At 34.7% G+C, this 19477-nt stretch overlaps 3 protein-coding genes and 1 non-coding gene across 21 annotated transcripts; 3 read left to right on the top strand and 1 right to left on the bottom strand.

Annotated features, from left to right (window-relative positions):
* The first annotated feature begins 199 nt into the window (after positions 1-199).
* On the top strand, positions 200-273 carry TRNAN-GUU (transfer RNA asparagine (anticodon GUU)). Its single transcript has one exon. It is a non-coding gene; the product is annotated as a tRNA-Asn (tRNA).
* Positions 204-4824, top strand: LOC107428531 (tRNAse Z TRZ4, mitochondrial). 16 transcript variants are annotated; one of them, XM_060815491.1, is made up of 10 exons: positions 204-691; positions 1336-1425; positions 1819-1863; positions 2031-2042; positions 2193-2236; positions 2322-2833; positions 2957-3222; positions 3308-3459; positions 3596-3642; positions 4378-4824. In XM_060815491.1, exons 1-10 carry the CDS (start codon positions 525-527, stop codon positions 4693-4695), a joined length of 1653 nt encoding a protein of 550 aa, XP_060671474.1. In that variant the 5' UTR covers positions 204-524; the 3' UTR covers positions 4696-4824. The 16 variants fall into 16 exon arrangements, with proteins under 16 accessions (XP_060671474.1, XP_060671473.1, XP_060671520.1 ...); XM_060815490.1 differs by having other exon boundaries at positions 2022-2042; XM_060815537.1 differs by having other exon boundaries at positions 2022-2042; positions 3308-3450; positions 3592-3642; positions 4378-4449.
* Positions 4825-5225: 401 nt separating this feature from the next.
* LOC107428557 (protein MODIFIED TRANSPORT TO THE VACUOLE 1) lies at positions 5226-9711 on the top strand. The gene is made up of 5 exons (XM_016039106.4): positions 5226-5869; positions 6368-7117; positions 7374-7529; positions 8275-9252; positions 9417-9711. The coding sequence occupies exons 1-5, from the start codon at positions 5663-5665 to the stop codon at positions 9456-9458; spliced, it is 2133 nt and encodes a 710-aa protein (XP_015894592.3). The 5' UTR covers positions 5226-5662; the 3' UTR covers positions 9459-9711.
* A 3494-nt stretch (positions 9712-13205) lies between these two features.
* On the bottom strand, positions 13206-19253 carry LOC107428532 (uncharacterized). Of its 3 annotated transcripts, none has more exons than XM_060819796.1 (14): positions 18453-19253; positions 16938-17352; positions 16642-16736; positions 16197-16355; positions 15718-16054; positions 15454-15572; positions 15297-15369; positions 15003-15226; positions 14836-14892; positions 14559-14736; positions 14233-14355; positions 13977-14147; positions 13698-13757; positions 13206-13602 (listed from the first exon to the last, which is right to left on the bottom strand). In XM_060819796.1, the coding sequence occupies exons 1-14, from the start codon at positions 18497-18499 to the stop codon at positions 13486-13488; spliced, it is 2175 nt and encodes a 724-aa protein (XP_060675779.1). In that variant the 5' UTR covers positions 18500-19253; the 3' UTR covers positions 13206-13485. The 3 variants fall into 3 exon arrangements, with proteins under 3 accessions (XP_060675779.1, XP_060675784.1, XP_024933960.3); XM_060819801.1 differs by having other exon boundaries at positions 14233-14352; XM_025078192.3 differs by having other exon boundaries at positions 14559-14733.
* Between the last annotated feature and the right edge of the window lie 224 nt (positions 19254-19477).

Raw genomic sequence — 19477 nt, 5'->3', positions numbered from 1 at the left:
TTATTGCCTTATCTGGTTTAAAGCTGGGGTTACAAATGGCAATGGACCAAATGAGATGGAAGTTTTGTTGTACAATGAATGGGGTCCACTGACCTTTACTTGATCCAGAGTTCCAGACCCACTTAAAAATTTCAAGGATGCGAATGGAATTTCAAGTATGCTCGTTGATTATTTTGTTAAGCATTAGCAATGCACCAAAGCTGGAATAGCTCAGTTGGTTAGAGCGTGTGGCTGTTAACCACAAGGTCGGAGGTTCAAGCCCTCCTTCTAGCGGTTCTTTTGTTTTTTATTTTCAACACCTCCTCTGCCTTCCCTCGTCTCTCTATCCTGCTCCAAAGCCCCGCGTTCCTTTCACGCCCTTTTTGCTCCTCTCTAACTCTAGCAGACTATACCGTCCCATTAGTAGGACAGTTAAGTGTCAATGGAGGAGACTGAATCAGTTGAACCCAACAAGAGAAGGGCTGAGGGCAGCAATAAGCACAATATTGTGCAGTTAAATCCTGTCAATACCATATGCTCTTTCCATGTATGTTTTGCTTCCAGAAAGCGCAAAGGTAGAGACGAAGAATTGTCAATGTAGGAGACTGCGTCTGTTGGGTTTAACAAAAGAAAAAGGGCGGTGGGCAGAGATAAGAGCTGTAAGCCCAAGACCCGGCAGTTCAATCCTGTCAATGCCACATGCTATGTACAGGTTTGTTTTTGGTCTGACCTTTCTCAAAGAACAAGAAATTTTTTCTCTTTTTTTCTCCTTGTGTTGTTTTTAATGTGAGATGTAAATGTATTGGTTATGTGGGGGTTGAGAAACGAATGTTAGTTTCAATGTTATGTGGTCTTTGGTTATTATTTTCGTCTCTTGTGGTGTAAAAGTAGAGAAGACCTGATAAACGGTGCTGGGTTTTGTTCTACTTTCTTGTTGAACTAGAGAGTATGTAAAAAATACTATTTGGTTTGTTTGCTTGGGAATGGTAAATTTAGGAACTGAGCATGTTTCAAATGTTAACTTTGAGCAGGACTGTATTCAGTTTCCCTGGGCTGTTTCAATTTAAAATTCAATGGGATTCAAAACTTAATCTTTCCATTCGAAATTCTATTTTTGGACTTCAGTTTGGGATTGCCTGGTTTCCAGATTGGTTACTTTAGAGAGAAATTGTCTTCGGATGTTGACTTTGTGTTTTCAAATTTTCTGATTCCTAGTAATAAAAAAGGGGCAGGAAATGTTTAAATGATTTAGCTTTCTACTTGGCTGGGGAATTTATGGAATACTTGGAACATAAACGAAAAACTTCGTCTTTCTTATTGGTTAATGATTTTTGAGACATTGTTATTACTTTGTAGATATTGGGGACTGGAATGGATACTCAGGATACATCACCTTCAGTGTTGCGTTTCTTTGACAACCAAAGATTTATCTTTAATGCTGGGGAGGTAAGTATTGGGTAACATGTCTATAAGCAACTTAGTTTTGCTAGTTTTTTTTTTGCACATATCCATTTTGCTGTTTTCATTATTTTATAGTTGCTTAATTTGTGGATTGATATGCTATTTATTCTATTATGTTAAAATACTTTTTCATTGTTTCCTGAAGGAAATGGAATTTCAGTTCAATTGTGTTTTTGAGTTACCTGTTTGTTGACAGACTGTTAATGAGAGTTTTAACTTGAAATAGTGATTTGTTGAATTGGATGTTCTATAATACTATAATTAAAGTGGTGTCTCATGCTTCTATGATACTATAATTAAAGCGGTGTCTCATGCTTCTATGAAATCCCTGCCCCTTTGAGTGCTGTTATGTTTCTTAATTTATAATTCTCATTGCAGGGATTGCAACGTTTCTGTACAGAGCATAAGACTAAGTTGTCAAAGGTATGAGATATCTGAAAGTCTTAACTGTTTTCTTCAGTGGATAATTTATATTCGAAGTTTTCTTTTTCTGGAGTTGTGATGTTTCTTCCTACTATATTATATGGTATTCTTGATCTTTCTTCAGATAGATCACATATTTTTCTCTCGTGTCTGTTCAGAAACTGCAGGTGGACTTCCAGGTTTGTTTATTGATGTATCAGCTATGATGTTGATCAACTCGATACATACATATCTTAGAGCAAAAATTAGGTTATTTAAATATCTGAACTGTTATTCAGTATAATGCTGTTGCTGCCTCTAAATTGCTCAGATTTTACTTTGCTTTGTAGGCTTGCTGTTGACTTTGGCTGGCATGGGGAAAGAGGGAATTTCTGTAAGTATCACATTGTCTTTGTAAATATCTTTTTCCTTCTGTACTTTGTCCTGAATTTAGTTTAAGATTTTATTTTATATCATAGTTGCTGATGTTTTGAAGGTTAATATATGGGATCCATCAGATCTCAAGTATTTAATTGATGCCATGAAATCTTTCATCCCTAATGCTGCCATGGTTATCAAACCGAGCTTTCAGCCCATGCTTAGCTCTATTGGGACCACTATGGCTGATCAAAGTGGCTTTACATATTCTATTGTTCTTATTGATGATGAGATTGTTAAAATTTCGGCAATTCTTCTACAACCAAGTTCACCAGAAGAGTCTCAGCCCTTGAATGAAGAATTGATGATGCAGTATACATCAGAAGAGGTTCTTAAACAGAGGATGGCTCATATTTTGAATCCCATTAATCCCAAGAGTAAAGCATCAGCAGGAAAGCTTTGTGACATGTCTGTGGTTTATGTTTGTGAATTGCCTGAGATTAAGGGCAAATTTGATCCAGCAAAAGCTGTAGCCTTTGGTCTTAAACCTGGACCAAAGTATCGTGAACTGCAACTTGGAAATTCGGTGAAGTCAGATCTCCAAAATATCATGGTGGGTTTTAGAAGGAATGGGATATAGAAAGTTTAGCTTTTGTTTCTTGTCAATGCTGTTGATGTTTCTTAAACTGTTAACAAATTTACTATATAAAGTAATTATATTTGTCTTATTTTTTAGGTTCATCCAAGTGATGTAATGGGCCCTTCTGTTCCTGGTCCAATTGTATTACTTGTTGATTGCCCCACAGAATCTCATTTGCAGGAGTTGTTGTCCGTCCAATGTCTCGATAGTTATTATGCAGATTTCTCGGGTACCCCTGAGAGTTCTAAGGTGGTCACCTGTATCATCCATTTGAGTCCTGCATCTATAGTTAGCACTTCAAACTACCAAAAATGGATGGAGAGATTTGGTGCAGCACAGCATATCATGGCTGGACATGAAAGGTGAGTCTTTTCTTTTCACAGATGGTGTTTCACTATTCACTGGCCTATTTTGGTTTAACTCTTTGAGTAATCTTGCATTTTGCAGGAAGAATGTCGAGATACCAATTCTGAAATCCACTGCAAGAATTACGGCACGGCTTAACTATTTATGTCCCCAGTTCTTTCCAGCTTCAGGTTTTTTGTCCCTTAGGCACCTTGATTGCTCAGAACCGGGAGCCATTGTGTCAAGTGAGGGTTGTCAAATTGTCTTGGACTCTGATCATAATAGCTTTTCAGTTGTTAAAGAATTGAAACAAATATTTTTAACAATTCATTATTATTTTTTATTTTTTCAATTAGTAGTTTAATAATAGTTTTTCTTTTCACCAGGGTTCTGTTCTAAAGCTTTGTAAAAGCATTTCTGCGAAAAATCTTCTTAAGGTATCAGTGGTCGATTTATGTGGATTAACTTGGTACTTTACGTATTGACAGCCAATCTTATCTGCTTAATGTTTGATATAGCTATAGCACTAGTGCAAATGTCAAGTCCTTTAATTTCTTTATACATATATTAGCCTATTATTGCACTTAGTATTCTGATTGGCAAAGCAATTTCTTTATAAATGTGCTTACATATGTTCTCTTATTTATGAAACCCCTTTCTTTGACATGATAATAGCCATATTCTCTTCTTGCAAATGGTTTACCTTGCGTCCTTATGCTCATCTGGGATTGGATAAGTCTTGTATACCAAGTTCGGTGGCTCCTTCAGAAATCATTGATGAGTTACTATCTGAGATTCCAGATATTGTAGATGCTGCTAAGCATGTTAGTCAATTATGGAAAGGATCCAAATAATCAAATGGAGATACAAGTTCTCTGCAAGATGATACACGTCTGGTTGAACAGCCATTGTTGAATGAGAACACTCTTCCTAGCTGTTCAGAAAATATAAGGAGAGATGACTCGGAGATCGTTCTTCTAGGCACTGGGTCATCTCAGCCATCTAAGTATAGAAATGTCAGTTCTATACACATCGATCTTTTCTCAAAGGGAGGTTTACTTTTAGATTGTGGTGAAGGAACTCTGGGTGGCAGGCAACTTTATAGTAGAGCAATAACAATTCTGATTGGACTATGATTTATAGTAGAGCAATAACAATTCTGACTGTTGCAGGCAACTTTTGAGGATGACATGTTGGATGAGGCTATAGCAAGACATCACAGCACAACAAAGGAAGCCATAGAAGTAGGGAACTCTTGTAGAGCATACCGTATAATTCTTACCCATTTCAGCCAACGATATCCAAAAATTCCTGAATTTGATGAGACACACATGCATAATACATGTATTGCATTTGACATGATGAGTGTCAACATAGCAGATTTGCCTGTGCTTCCAAAAGTACTTCCATTTTTTAAGCTGCTTTTTAGAAATGAGACAATGTTGGACGATTCAGATGATATTACAGATACTGTGAATGATGAATCTTAACCAAGTGCTCTAATTTAGTTTATGTTTCATCTCTTGGTAATTTATGTATCACACACAATTTTTGAGAGGGCTTTTCCAGGATTGGTCGCACTTATACTTCTAATGTAGAGGAAATTATAACACTGCTCATGAATATTGCCAATTCACTAAGAAAGGCACATATTGAATCCAATATGATTGCATCATTTTATCTTTTTATTTATTTATTTGATTGCATCATTTTATCTTTTTATTTATTTATTTGACTTATTTTAGTTTTTTATGTGAACCCATGAATAAGGCTGATCACTTTGTGAATTGATGATAAAAATTTTGTTTGAATTAGCAGTCATATTATTTTCATGTTTAATTTTATTTTCAATCACACAAATAACGTGAAAAGAAATATAAGATTGAGTTATAGTCAACTTTGTTTCATTCAATAATAATAACAAATAATTTTAGTAAATAACATTTTTTTTTTTTTTGGGAAAAATATTTTTCGTTCGGCTAGAATATTTATTCAGTATAAAATATGGACCACGTTCTGAAATAGTACACGCATTGAAAGCCTAACAAAACAGGCAGGTGAGTCACCCTCATACCCGGCGATCCGTTTTCACGCCAAAACAAACTGTCCGTGCCTTGAAATTGCATGTTTTGCCTCCTCTTCTTCCTTCTTCTCCTTCTTCCTCACTCTTTTTAAAACCCTAAATTTTAATTCTCATCCAATTGTATTCAATATTTTTATTCAACGGCCCAAAAATTCATTCAATTTCTGTTGCTTTGGGGCTGGAATTCAACCGAAAAGCCCCAACTTTTATCGTACCGGATTCAAATTTTGCTTGGTTTCTGATCGATCGGGAAATAATAGGGGGCTTTCGTTAAGATTCAATCGATCGGATCCCTTTCGAGCTCAGAGCTGGGGGGATTGGATTGAAAAAGTTGAATTTGGTTGGAATTTGGTTATTGTTTGAATTGGGTGGCGATGGATTCTAGCAGAAGAGCTGTGGAATCGTACTGGAGGTCGCGTATGATCGATGCCGCTACGTCGGACGAAGACAAAGTCACTCCCGTTTACAAATTGGAAGAAATTTGCGAGCTTCTGCGATCCTCGCATGTTAGTATTGTGAAGGAAATCTCAGAGTTTGTATTGAAGCGTCTCGACCATAAGAGCCCAATTGTTAAACAGAAGGTAATCATGGCCTTTTTCTTCTTTGGTAATTTTTGAGAAACTTTTTTTTTCCCCCCTAGACTTTAAGACTGAATAGATCTTGACGTTTTAATTTTAGTTTCGTTATTAAGTTTTAATTGGGAGATTTAAGCTTTGGGAAATGGAGGGATTTTTTTTTCTTTTTTTTTTTTTTTTTTTTTTTTTTTTTTTTGAGATTTCAATTTTGTTTCTGGGCTTGCTTCTCTGGCTACTGGAGAAGTTAAGAGCTTGTGTCACCTTGGAAGCTGATGCAGCGGATGAAATAGTCAGCTATTTACTCTGTTTTTGTTTGGTTGTTTATTCCTTTTAAGTTGTAAAGATCTATTGGGTTCTGTTTCTATCTTGCATGTTATTTATATTTGTTGGAATCCAATAACTTAATTGATTTGATAAAATTTAAGTTTGAATATGTGCACATCGTAACTTAAGCTATGGATTATTAGACATGATGATACCCATTATTGCTTTAATTTTGTGCAGGCCTTAAGGTTGATTAAATATTCAGTGGGGAAGTCTGGTGTGGAGTTCAGGAGAGAAATGCAAAGACACTCGGTGGCCGTGCGCCAATTATTTCATTATAAGGGGCAATTGGATCCTTTGAAAGGGGATGCGCTTAATAAGGCTGTGAGGGACACTGCTCATGAGGCTATTGCTGCTATCTTCTCAGAGGACAACAATAAGCCTGCACCTTCTGAAGATCTCAATAGACGAATACAAGGTTTTGGTAATACAAACTATGAACCGCCATCGGAAGATAAGAAATCATTTCTTAGTGAGGTTGTTGGTCTTGGTAGTGTATCTATCAAGCAAGGACTAAGTAGTTTCACACAAGGTCACTCATCAAGAAAGAAAGACACTGGAAGCTACAAAAGTCCAAATCTTCGTAGATCATTGACTACAGAAAATGAGCACAGGGATAGATATGAACCAGTTGAATATCGCAATGAAACTCAAGGTGGTTATGGGATTTCAAAGAATGTGGCTACTGGACCTTGGAACCAGGATTCAAGATTAAACAACACTGAATCTAGCAATGAGGATTCAAGTTCAAGTCGTACTGGAAGTAAGACACAAGAGGAAAGGTTGTTGGAAACTATTGTAACGTCAGGTGGTGTACGTTTACAACCCACTCGAGATGCGCTTCAGGTCTTCCTTGGAGAGGCTGCTAAGTTGGATGCAATGGCTTTAAGTCATGCTCTCGAGTCAAAGCTCCAATCTCCAATGTGGCAGGCATGCTGCTTATGTTTTATGTATTAGCTATAACACCACCTGATGCTCATGCTCTTCACAAACAAAATTTAAGATTATTATATTCAGTTTATAATTTATATATGCTTCAAAAGTTCCTTCTTTCACATTTTAGATTTTTAGCATTGAGTTAAGAACTTCTTTCGCTGAAATTACGGTGGAAAGCTTTTTTTGTTCATCATATCTTTTCTTAGAAATTTTATGGTATTCATTTTTGTTGTTATTTTTATATTTGTAGATTCGCATGAAAGCTGTTTGTGTTCTCGAGTCAATTTTGAGGAAAAAGGATGACGAACATTTTTCAACCATAACAGCTTATTTTAGTGAGAACAAAGATGTGGTGGTGAGATGCTCCGAGTCTCCACAAGCTTCTCTCAGAGAAAAGGCTAACAAGGTATATTATTGCTTTCGCATAAAATCTATTTAGAATTCTTGTCCCCAATTCCTTACTTATTTCAACATTAAATATGGGATTTAATCTAAAATCAGTATTTTACAAAGCTTTTTTTCTTTGCCCTGCATAGTAGGCGCTGAATGTATCAATGTTTTAGCAGCCTTGGAAGAAATAAAATCAGATACAGGACTGACCATTGTTATTTGGGAAATAAAACATAACATATGTAAAAGTGAGCATGATGCCTTGTACAGACAGAATTGATGATCAATTCCTTTGCGTGAAACTATGTTAGAAAAACAATTTAGGAATAAAAGAAATTTTCTGGAAGAGGGAAAAGCTATTCATTTCTTCTATGTAAAACTCAACATTCTTTTTATTTGTTTATTTTACTATTCTGGTTTGTTTTAAATTTGGATTGACATTCTCTACTCCTACGAATTCTATTAATGGCTCCATTTTGGAAAGAAAAATGTCATAGAAGTGTCTTTTTTTTTCTTTTTTTTTTTTTTTTTTCAATAATTTATTTCTGGTTCATTTATTGGTTTTTATTTTCTTCTTATAATAAGGTTCATCTTAGCAGTTTTGAGATAAGCCAAAGGTAAATCTTTTTGATGAATCAGTATAGTGATATTCTATGTTTTTGTTCCTAGAGATATTATATGTCAACTTGGATAAAGAGTACTTCCTTTGAGAAGATCAGGCAGCTTATATAGTTGGATGAACATTTGATCTTCATGAACAGGTTTTGAGCCTCCTAGGTGGAGAACAGGCAGGAAGAGTTCCAAGTTCCGAAAAGCTTGTACAGGTTAATTCTGCTTCTTTTCAGATGCCTGACTTGATTGACACTGGTGATTCAGATGATTTCAGTGGAACAGATTCAACAAATAATAAAAGTGATCAAATTGGCACAAACCTGACAACACCAGCAACCCCACTAATTGATGATTTGTTTGGAGATGGTTTTGTCAATGTTGCAAGCACTAGTGAACTGAAAAATGATGATGGTTTTGTCAATGCTGCAAGTGCTAGTGAACTGAAAAATGATGACGACCCCTTTGCAGATGTTTCATTCCATGCTAGTGAGAATAGAGAACAGGGAGATGATCTCTTTTCTGGAATGAGAGTTGATGGTAGACAGGATACTAATGAGAATGAAGCAACAGCAGGAAAGAAAGATGGCCCTGAAGTATTTGATATCTTTGGGTCCAACTATGTAGTTCCTCAAGAGCAAGTAAATCAGGGAAAAGATGTTAATGATTTAATGGGTGATTTGTCTATTAATGAAAATGGTTCAAAGACAGAGCAGAAAGGAACCTCTTCGGCAGCACTATCTGAAGTCTTTTTCTCAGGTTCAAATAATTCTTCCAGCCATCAGGTCTCCAATGATGCATTTAGCGGTTTTGCTTCTCAAACATCAGGGATGAGTGCAAATTTTATATTCCCTCAAGGTGCTACGGCATATAACGTCCATCCTGGCTTTATGCTCAATCAAGCTTTTCCTGCTCAACAGATAAATTACAATGCCATGGGCAATGTATTTGCACAACACTTTGCAACAATGAACCTGAATGCTCAAAATACAGGTGTTGGTCTTGTTTCTGGAACAAAGGGAGGATATCCTACACCCCTTCCTGACATATTCCAAGCAAATTATGTAGCTCCCGCCCCTGTGGTGAACAGTTCAAAGAAAGAGGATTCAAAAGCATTTGATTTTATATCTGTAAGTGCGATTGTTTTAATTGAGCTTTAACCTGGATTCTTTTTATAATTCGAGGCCTGTGTAGAAAAAAGGTTCTTGCCTTCTTGGCTTGGATTAGGTTATTGCCTCTGGTTCTTGTTTCCGTTACTAGGATCCTAACCATTTTTTCATGGCTCGTATTGTAGGATCATCTTGCAGCTGCTCGTGATCCAAAGAGGGTGGTTTAAATCTTTTGGGCTAATGCTTCAAACACAAGGACTCTTAGATCCTCAATAACGAATTTCAAGCTAGTTGATCAAACTAGGGCCATCCCAACTTTATTTGTGGCCTTAGGCGATAAAAGGAAATACGGAGCCTTTTCGGTCGAATAGCATTATTAGTTCACATTAAGAATATATGTTATTTAAATTTATTCTTTTTCGTTCCTTTGAAGTAGTTGAGGATATTTTGGCTTGGAAGGTCATTTGTGGTTTTTTTACACCTTCGGAGGGATGTTGGTAATAATTTTTTTTTTTTAATTTATACTTTCGTGAGCAAATAAATAATTAAAGAATGAGATGTTTGATAAAATGAAATTGAAAATTGAGTGCTTAAATGGTTGAAGAGCATAAAGGTTTATAAGAGGGTCTTTACATGAGACGGATACAAAAAATAAAATAAAAAATAAAAAAAGTGAAGTTACCATAAAGACATGAACAAAAAATAAAATAAAAAATATAAAAAGTGAAGTTACCATGAAGACATGAACATTGAAGAATTTGATTTGATATGGTCAGTTAGGATGGTTTCAAAGTTGCCAACCGGTTATTTAGGAATATGTTTACAGCCACCACTAAACCTAACTATACCTAACTATTAAATAATATAGGTTCTGTTTGGTCATGTTTTCTGTTTTTTATTTTCGAAATATTGTTTTAAAAAATAAAAATAAAAAATTGTTTTCTCTTGTTTAGTGAAAACAAAGAGCGTTTGGCAATATTTGACAACAATTTTCAATACAAAAAAATAGAAAACATGTTTGGTTAAATAGTTTTCAAAATTTTTTTAAATAGTTTTTGGTTTTTGGTTTTTTTTTTTTTTTTCATACAAAGAACCTTATGTATAATATATATAGCTATAAATATATATATATATATATATATATATAATTTTAATTCATTCATATATTAATGAATTACATACATATATATATATATATAATATAAAATATATATTAAAATATAAGATAACATTTTTTTTCAGTTGAATTTTTTTTCTTCTATTATTATTGATTCATTGATATTCATTTTTTTTTTCCATTTGCCACATTATCAATCAAGTGTTTTTTTATTAATTAATTATTAAAGTAATTGATATTATATAATAAAATAATTGTTGGTAATAGGAAATTAAATTTGATAAGTCTAATATAAAATCTCCAACTATAAATATCCATTAAATTACTAATTTTTACATATTACTAACATAGTCATACCACATTACTTGTGAAAGCTGATTTCGATAAGCTGCCATAGCTGTTGCTGCTTCGTCTGACAAATCTATACTATTTTTGATCCACTTGTATCAGCTTCTTCATCTTCAATCTCTTGTTCTTCTTCTTTCCATTGTCTAAACATAACATCATTTTGTGCCCACTTTCGAATGAAATTATGTAGCGTACAACAAGCTATAACTATCAAAGGTTGTCTACTTTGTTTATAAGGTAGCATCATTTTTAAAGTTCGAAACCACGCTTTCAACACACCAAAACAACGTTCAATAACATTTCTAAGTGAAGAATGCCTATAATTAAACAGTTCTTTTGGTCCTCTTGGTTGGCGACCTCTACCATGGTATTCTTGCAAATGATATCTTTCACCACAAAATGGAACAATAAAACCCACGGTACATGGAAATCTAGAATCAACAACATAATATTCAACTAAAAAGATAGTAAAAATGCAATCATGTATTATGCAACTAAAAAAATCAAATAATACTATAAAATTTTTTATGTTTGACCTTTTTTAGATAATGGAAATTTCTGTTTAATTTGGTTCATGTTGTAGTTTCTTTTAGATTTATTATTCAGAGCTTCAAGCATATTAGTCCATTCATTTGAACTGAACTGACTATCTTTCATATCACCTTTATTTATCAAATCTACCATAACATCTATATAAATCTTTTCATTGGTAGCACCCCATAGAGTTGAATCATCACCACCATCATTTTCCATAGTGGACATCATAAAAATATACTACAGAAAAAATAAACAGCAGAATTGAAGCAATCATCATAAACATTTTTAGGAATTTAAAAGTTTCAACAAAGGCAATCATCATGGAAAGTGAGATAGACAAATTCCATGCCGAATCAAAGACAAAACAATTAGGAGCTATATGAAAAGGCAAGAAAGATAATCAACATGAAACTGGAAGATCAAATTAACAATAGTGTAAATACCAATCTTCATCATTCAGTAAAACAGAACATAGCAGAACCCATTTGTCAAAAATGGGTTTGGTAAAAAAAAAAAAAAAAGGGAACTATATTAATCTACATTAATATCTCTAGCTCCTGTTCCTATCCATTTCTGTGTGGTCTGCAATAGGTTCACATTTACTGCTTCCTCCTTGATCCCTCAACCCAAAGATAGAACTGACCTTGAAAGATAGAATTGACCTTGGCTTAAGGTGATAGCTGTACCAAAACAACTAAACAAACTGCACCTAAACGTCCTGTACGTAAAAGTTCTGTCTAGTTTGAAGATTATTTATCTATCTCTATCTATCCCAAGTATAATTATTTAGTCACACTCTCACTCCCTCTATATCGGCTATCTGATAAAGAAGGAAAAGACCCCAAAACAAAAACCAAAAAAAAAAAAATGGAAGGCAAGGTTTTGAGGCTGACTTGCACGCCACCCACACCATTATCCAGTTCGTCCTCGACCATGTATTCTATGTAAAGTGATTATCTGACTGGTTTCAAATACCATTTAGTATATGTGCAAGGTTGGGTTGAATTTGAGCTCCTTTTTTTAAATTTTTTTTTATTTTTTCTATTTTAGGAATGGCAAGCCCGACAGAGGAAAAAGACAAAGAAGTTTCATCGAAGACGTCGGAAGGAAGAAGAAGAAGAAAGAAAGGTTGCAGAGTATCGTGCAATTGGTATGAGACTCAAAGGTTAACCAAGTCACAATCGATAATAAGCAATTAAACCCAAATCCAACAAAACTACAAACACACATAATTTATCAACAGAAATACAAAATCCAACCAAAATCTTCATTCTGGAGATAAATTCCGAATAAATCCAACTTAAGAACACCAAAAAAAAACCTTCCAATTTTTCTCACACAGAAAAAATAAAATAAAATAAAATAAAAAGAGAAGGAAATTTTTCAGCGGTACATCCAAAACCAGAGAATAAACATACTCAGAAGAAAAATACCCAAAACCAGAGAATGAAATTTTGAGATTTGAGAAGAGAAGAAAAATCTCGATCAATGAACTTCAAGAACAGAGATTTGATCGAAATTTGTTGAAGGAACCGCTGGCTATTCGAGATCTGTTCAATAAAGGTTAGCTGGTGTGAGCGGATCAAGGAGCGGTAAAAGTTTCAAGCCCAATGAAGGTGAGAGAACAGTCAAGCAACGAAGATGAGAGAACAGGTGGAAACATCTTTTTGATGTTTTCCCAATTTTGTTTTTTTTTTTTTTTTTAATTTATTTTCTAGATTTTTTTTTAGAAACAAATGGCTAAATAGCTACGTTGTTGTTTTAGAAACAATTTTCTATTTTCAAGAACAGAAAACTGTTCTAAAAACAGCTAGCCAAACAGGCCTGTAGTTTCTGGATTGGACATCGCAACCTTAACCGGTATGAGCATGGAAGTTTTAAGACTTTTATCTACATTAGTCTCTTTCAGCATTGATGTTGAAGACCAATATAAATGGTTTGGGACTATTTTGAACTGTGGTAAACATCGACATCACGACCACATGGCCAACAGAAAAATGCATTTATCATATCACAAAACATATAGAGCATACAATGCCTCGTCCTTTCAGATGAATATGGTTTAATGAATTTAGGATTCAACGGCGTATCAACAGGAAAATGGACATGTCAAATCACCCAAGGATATTATGCTGAACGATGTACATACACAAAGAAAAGCATCAGATTCTTGTGGAATTCGAGAGCAGAGAAGAAACCAGCTTGCAACAGTTCCTTGGTGCATGACCAGAATTCTGCATAGAACATATTTCTTATGCTGTCTTAGAATATGGGTCGTCAACGTTTCTTCGTGGGCTAATTTCCATCTTCTTAGTTCTTTTTAGCTGTTTTACAACATCCAGCCGCTCCGACGAATAAGGAGAAGGGATCTACAAGCAGGAAATGAAAGAAAAATGGGAAAAAAAGAAACATAGAAGATAAAAATTGTAAATAATGATGTTATAGTATAGGTGATATAAATTACCATTTGTGGCATGTATTTGTTAATTGCTGCTAGCATGGCAGCATGACCAACAGCAGATACCTTGTCACAGGAAGGAAGAAAATCAAAATTTGCAGATTTGCTTTTAAGTTGCTTGGATGAATGCTGCTCCTAGTGTCAAATTAAATGCACAACCACACTCATATGTAAAAGGAGAGAGCTAACTTCAACAACAGATTCAGTGTCTTTCATTTTGTGAGTTTGGATAATACATAATAACTTTTTTAAGAAAAAAAAAAAAAGGGTCAAAAAAGCACTCACAGGGATTAGCATTAGAATTGAGATCGGGATGAGTGAAGCAAAGTCATTCAGTGTTCTTTTCAACTTATTTCTTTCCCTCATTGTAACCTTGTGGCCCCGAAATTGTTTCAGGAGCAGCTTCAGAGCAGTCGTAATGTCTATGTATAGCAATTCAGTACCCATCCATATATCCTTGAAAAGAAATTGAATTGGGATATTAGCACAAGAGAACAATAAAATTCTGCCCACAAGTAAAAGCAAGGGGTATTGACCATACAGAGCTTGCAGATGCCAACTTGATGCTGTACTTCTTAAGCAGACTCTGACGTAGAACATCTGATTTCTCAGCAGAGCTCCCTATAGGCTTTTCTGCTTCCTTCCCAGGTGAGCAGATAGCCTGCTAGTAATAATGGTAAAATTTGGAAAAATATAGTTTCTAATCAAAGATTTATAAAGAACAAATTCAATAAACTTTCTGGTTATAGTTCGTTTGCAGAATACATTGGCACATGAAGTAACATAATTAGTGAAAGCCTTTATTTCTTTTTTCTTCTATCTTTAGTTCTAACATAATGAGTTAACAAGGGATTCTAATGAGCATACCTTTCTCAGTTTAAAACCATACTCAGACTGATTATTCAGACACCCCTGTATAAGTAAGTTACTTTGTTGTGATTCTATGTTTAAAGACAACTTGGTCACACTCGCACCTTTAGATTTGATAGAAGGTAGATTTGGGTCAGAGGCATCACCAGTTTCAGTAATCTTTAACAATTCACTGCTTCCAAATATCAAAACAAACACAATTAGTTTATTCCTCAATGGTGATGCTGAATTTACAGAAAGGAATCTAAACATAAGAATGAAGCAGACAAAATACCTTGATTTATCATAAACAGCCCAGTAGTCTTCCAAGCAAGTTGTTAGTAGGCTTTGACTGAAAAAATTGATAACATTGTAGCTTAAAAAGTTGACCAACTATTATAGTATATTGATAATTTAAACAAGATAAAACTCCACAATAAAATATGAGATTTTATTAGCTACCTCTGGAGCAAGAATGCTAGCAAATCAGCATCTAAGAGCTGTTGAGTTGAACGATTGAAGTGAGCAAATCCAGAGAAAACATCATAGCATATGGTAAAAACTATAGATAAAACAATTTCTTTCTCTGCTTGAACAGCATGCTGCTTGGATCTTCTTCTCCCCCGACAACTTACAGAAGGACACGTGACATAAAAATTAAGCCATCCTATTTCATCAGTCACAACCTGTAATGAGAATTCTCAGATTAGAATATCCTTCTTTTACATCTTTCATAGAAGTACAGAAGAAACAAACCTCCATGAAGGATTGATACACTGACATGGAAGAAAATTCTGGGTATATGAAAAGGATACCGCATTCCAAGTAGCTGCAGGCAAACCATTCAACCTCCTAAAGTTTGTGTTGGAAAAATTAAGACATAAAAAATGCAGTTAGAATGTGATGTATTTACCTTAAAAAGTCCTTAATTGGTTCATCAACATCCTTTATGCCCACTCTTGACAAGAATAATCTAGTACTTCTTCCAAGATATGCAAAAAGTCCAAAAGTGGCCAAAGTATTTGCTTGAATCTGTCAAAACTTTGTAACTAAGATCAATAATTTAAATGTAAATGGTAAAGACTTCTACTTATTGATCTTGGATCTGTCAAATTGGCCATCATGTGAGATTGAGTTAGGAATATGTAAAGCTTATTTCATGAATTCTACGACTAACCTTGTCATGAAAATTCTGCCCATCCCAATGCACACTATAATTGCAAAATGCTATTGATAGTTTTTTCTGAGCCAACCCAATCCAAAATTCTAGCTCTTCACTTCTTTTGCTGGAAATAACCTGCTTACCAAAATGTGACAGGAAATCCAATTCAAATCCCGCCTCAGTAGCTAACTGGTGCAATTTTTCCACCAATTCAAGACTATGTGCAAGATCCATGAGCTCTATCATTACATCCTTCACTGAAAGTGTGAGAAAAGGACAGGTAATATGCCCAGAACTCAACTTTCCTACCGCAGCACAGCAGCTTATAGCAACAACCATCCCTGCAACACCACTGAATGTTTCTGTGTTTAGCCTAAAAGACAACAACTCACTTATAAATTAACATGTGCTCTCACATTTTATTGATTGTTGAGGAGAAAAATAATCCAAGAACAATACATATCATGCTAAAAGTTTAAATGCTCTTAACAAACCTTCCTGCATATTCCATAGACCACTTATTTAACAAGGGAACGAAAAATCCTGCAACGCGCGGCAGTTCAACCACTCTAAACCATTCGACCATTTTAGAGTGCCTCATATTCAGTTGACTTTCAATATGATCCCCGATCAAGTTAATCTTTGGGGTCAAGCTGAAACAGATGAAAGAACAAAAGATCAAAGAGAGTAAATTTCCATCATTAAGACTTGTGTCACAGACCAAGAAAAAGCATATTAGTACTCATTGTTTTGAGCATGACTTCCTGAGCTAAGTTTAGATGCCTCATTACTCACTCAGTTAATGGACTACGAGCTAAACCAAAATATCAAGTAAAGGTACAACACAAGCTTTTGCTATTACTTTTCGTTACCCATCGATCACCATAATAGCAAATCACTTATTGACAGATTGATTATAAGAAAACATCATATGCTTACATCTCTCTAACTGCATAAGAGTTGTTGCAGTGACGTTCATGAGAAAGCAAAACTTCTACTTCAATTGCTGTTTTCAACAAGGCATAAACTGCCACCTGCCAAACATTGGTAATCAATAATTTTTTGTCCAGTATTTCATCAAATCTAACCATGCAGCAAGAACACTTTACCTTTAGTCTGCTAAGTAGAATTCAGTGTAACATTTGTTCTAAACAGAGACTTATAAATACATGCAGAAAGATTAAACATGCATAAATCACAAATGTGCAAAAACCAACAATATCAACATGATCTACCAAGTAAGCAATTCTTTTATGCCATCTGTGCACATCTTTCCCAATCCATGCCATTGCAAGCTCTGGACCATTTCCTATCAATTCAAGTGACTCAACTGCAAGGGAGAAGCTCTTAGCAGATTCATGCAACACCCGTACAAGACAGTTGACCCGGTTAAATTTGATTTCGTGAACATTGGTGTTGGCCACTGGAGTACCACTCTCAGTATTGTTGTGAGTTGAAGAAGCACAAGCAGCTATAGATGATAAAGTCTTATATGAAGACCACCTTGTTGAGGTATAACATCTAAAAATTAACCCAAGGAAGACATTTTTCTTTGAAAGGCTGTAACTTCTGTTTTCCTTTGTATTGTAACTTGAATGTCGAGATGTTTTGACTGTAGTTCTTTGTCTGTTCTCTGATCTTATAGATTTTCTGTCAGAACACAAGAGAAAGTTCCATTACTAACCTCACTGACATTCGAAAATGTATTGAATGCTGGAATCTTCTTTTAGCTAATGGTCAGAGAATCTTCAACAAGATTTAACCACATCAAGAAAACGAATTTGTTTCTTAATATTGGGGAAAAAATTCAATGAAACAAAATGAATAGATTTAGTTGGGATTTTTTTGTTTTTTTAATTTTTTTGAACGGCTTGCTTTTAACATCAGCTATTTCTTAAAGGACAAGAATAATTAGTTTCGGTGTTGCTTATATTTTACCCCTTGCTAATCAAGAAGTGGGAGAAATGGTATTGATAATATTATTGTTTTAGTTCTTGTTTTTTGTTTTCTTAGTTGACAATATTAGGATTCACAGCTTCTTCTGTCTCATAAAAAATCCCAATCTCCCTCAATTTAAATGCAAGTCCCTCTACATCCAGAGAAGAGAGAACCAATTGGCTACACCAAGGGAGCCGATTATTGCTTACTTATGAAGTTATGCTACATAAGCTGCCATATGCTGCCTTATCTCCGGAAGAAACTGGAGAGGCTTAACTTTGGTTGAAAGTAGCGGTCCATTTAATGCAATTATAGGGAACAATGTACCTACAAATTGTTCTGATTTTCCTATTCTGATGATGATCGGAATGGCTCTATGAAAGTCAAATATGTAGTTTAGGACAAAAAATAACAGAAATAACAAGATCGACATTCAGGCAGGTGACATTTGTCCAGCAAAACATAAAAAAGAAGAAGCAATTGCCGGATGCAGAACACACTTCACACACATAGTTTGCATACAAGATCTAGATATCAATTTCATCCACTGAACTTCATATTTACATAAAAATTATATATATCTATATCTCTCTCTCTCTCTCTCTCTCTATATATATATATATATATATAAGCTTCTGGATAAGAAAGTGACAAAAAAAAATGCTAAAACTTCCCAAAAAAGCAAAATGTAAAAGATAAAACAAATGTGTGAATATCGTTTTTAGTTAGGTCTCTCAGCACAATATCGTTATTAGTTAGGTCAATGTATACATCAAAATAAATGTATACCAAGAGAGAGAGAGAGATCTTACAAGGGGTTGAAGAAGTGGGGCAGTTGCAGAGACAAACGAAAAGCCATGAAAGACCAAAAAACAGGAAAGAGAAGGAAGAACGAGAGCCATGTAACGCAGAAAACAAGAGGTTTTGAACTTATCCATTGAAGCACGCACACATAGATAGACAGAGAAAAGACAGGGAGATTATAAAATTAATTACATTAAATAAAACAAAGAAAAGGTGGGTGAACAAAGAAAAGGTGGGTGGATATGAACTGGTATTATATGTTCACTTGCTTTGGGTTTATCTCCCGCCAGCCGTTTTGTTTTCCAATTTTTTAAACTGTTGGTTTGTACTTTACAATGAGTTACTTTCAGTGGAAAAAAAACAAAAGAAAAGAAGAAGAAGCAGCATAGAGACACTCAGTTTATTAAGCGGATGACAAATTACTCCCAACTTGGAAGACGCTGGAACAGGTCAAGTAGTTGTGCTCTAATTTATTGATTAAAACAAGCATAGCTTCTAATTAAGAAGGTATAATCTACGTATTTGTACCAAAATAAAAAAAGACAGAAGTCCTACTGCTTTAGAGATGAAATAAAGTGTTAGTTGTAAATCAAGAAGGCATTCCAAATTTCATTGCCTTTGGTAACGTGAATGCATGAGAAGAAAAGGGTTTGCAGTGTGTGAAAAAATTGCATGTTACTCAAATTAATCACTTTAGTTTAAAGTTAGGAGGATAATCAAAAGAAAAGACAACAGATTATATCCATGCATGCCCTCTTTATCATGATTTTGGGCTGCTACATGACGAGGTCTTCATTGATATTGGAATCAGTTTTTTTTTCTCCTGCTGATGTTCAGTTGTCCGGACAGGAAAGTAACTAAAACAAAAGAAACACCTTTTAGATCCGCGACAAGGCTAGAAACTCTTCAGGTATGTTCCTTCTGTATTGTTCGGTACCTTTTGATAAGCTTCACAATCTTCAGAGCAGGAATTTTTTTTTTTTTTTTTCTAATTAAGGAAGAAAAAGAGAAAAGGAGTTAATGCATGTTGCTT

This window comes from Ziziphus jujuba, chromosome 1, assembly GCF_031755915.1.
Source record: "Ziziphus jujuba cultivar Dongzao chromosome 1, ASM3175591v1".
NCBI lineage: Eukaryota > Viridiplantae > Streptophyta > Magnoliopsida > Rosales > Rhamnaceae > Ziziphus > Ziziphus jujuba.
Note: the sequence above shows the minus strand (reverse complement) of the source record. Positions and strands in the feature narration are given on the sequence as shown.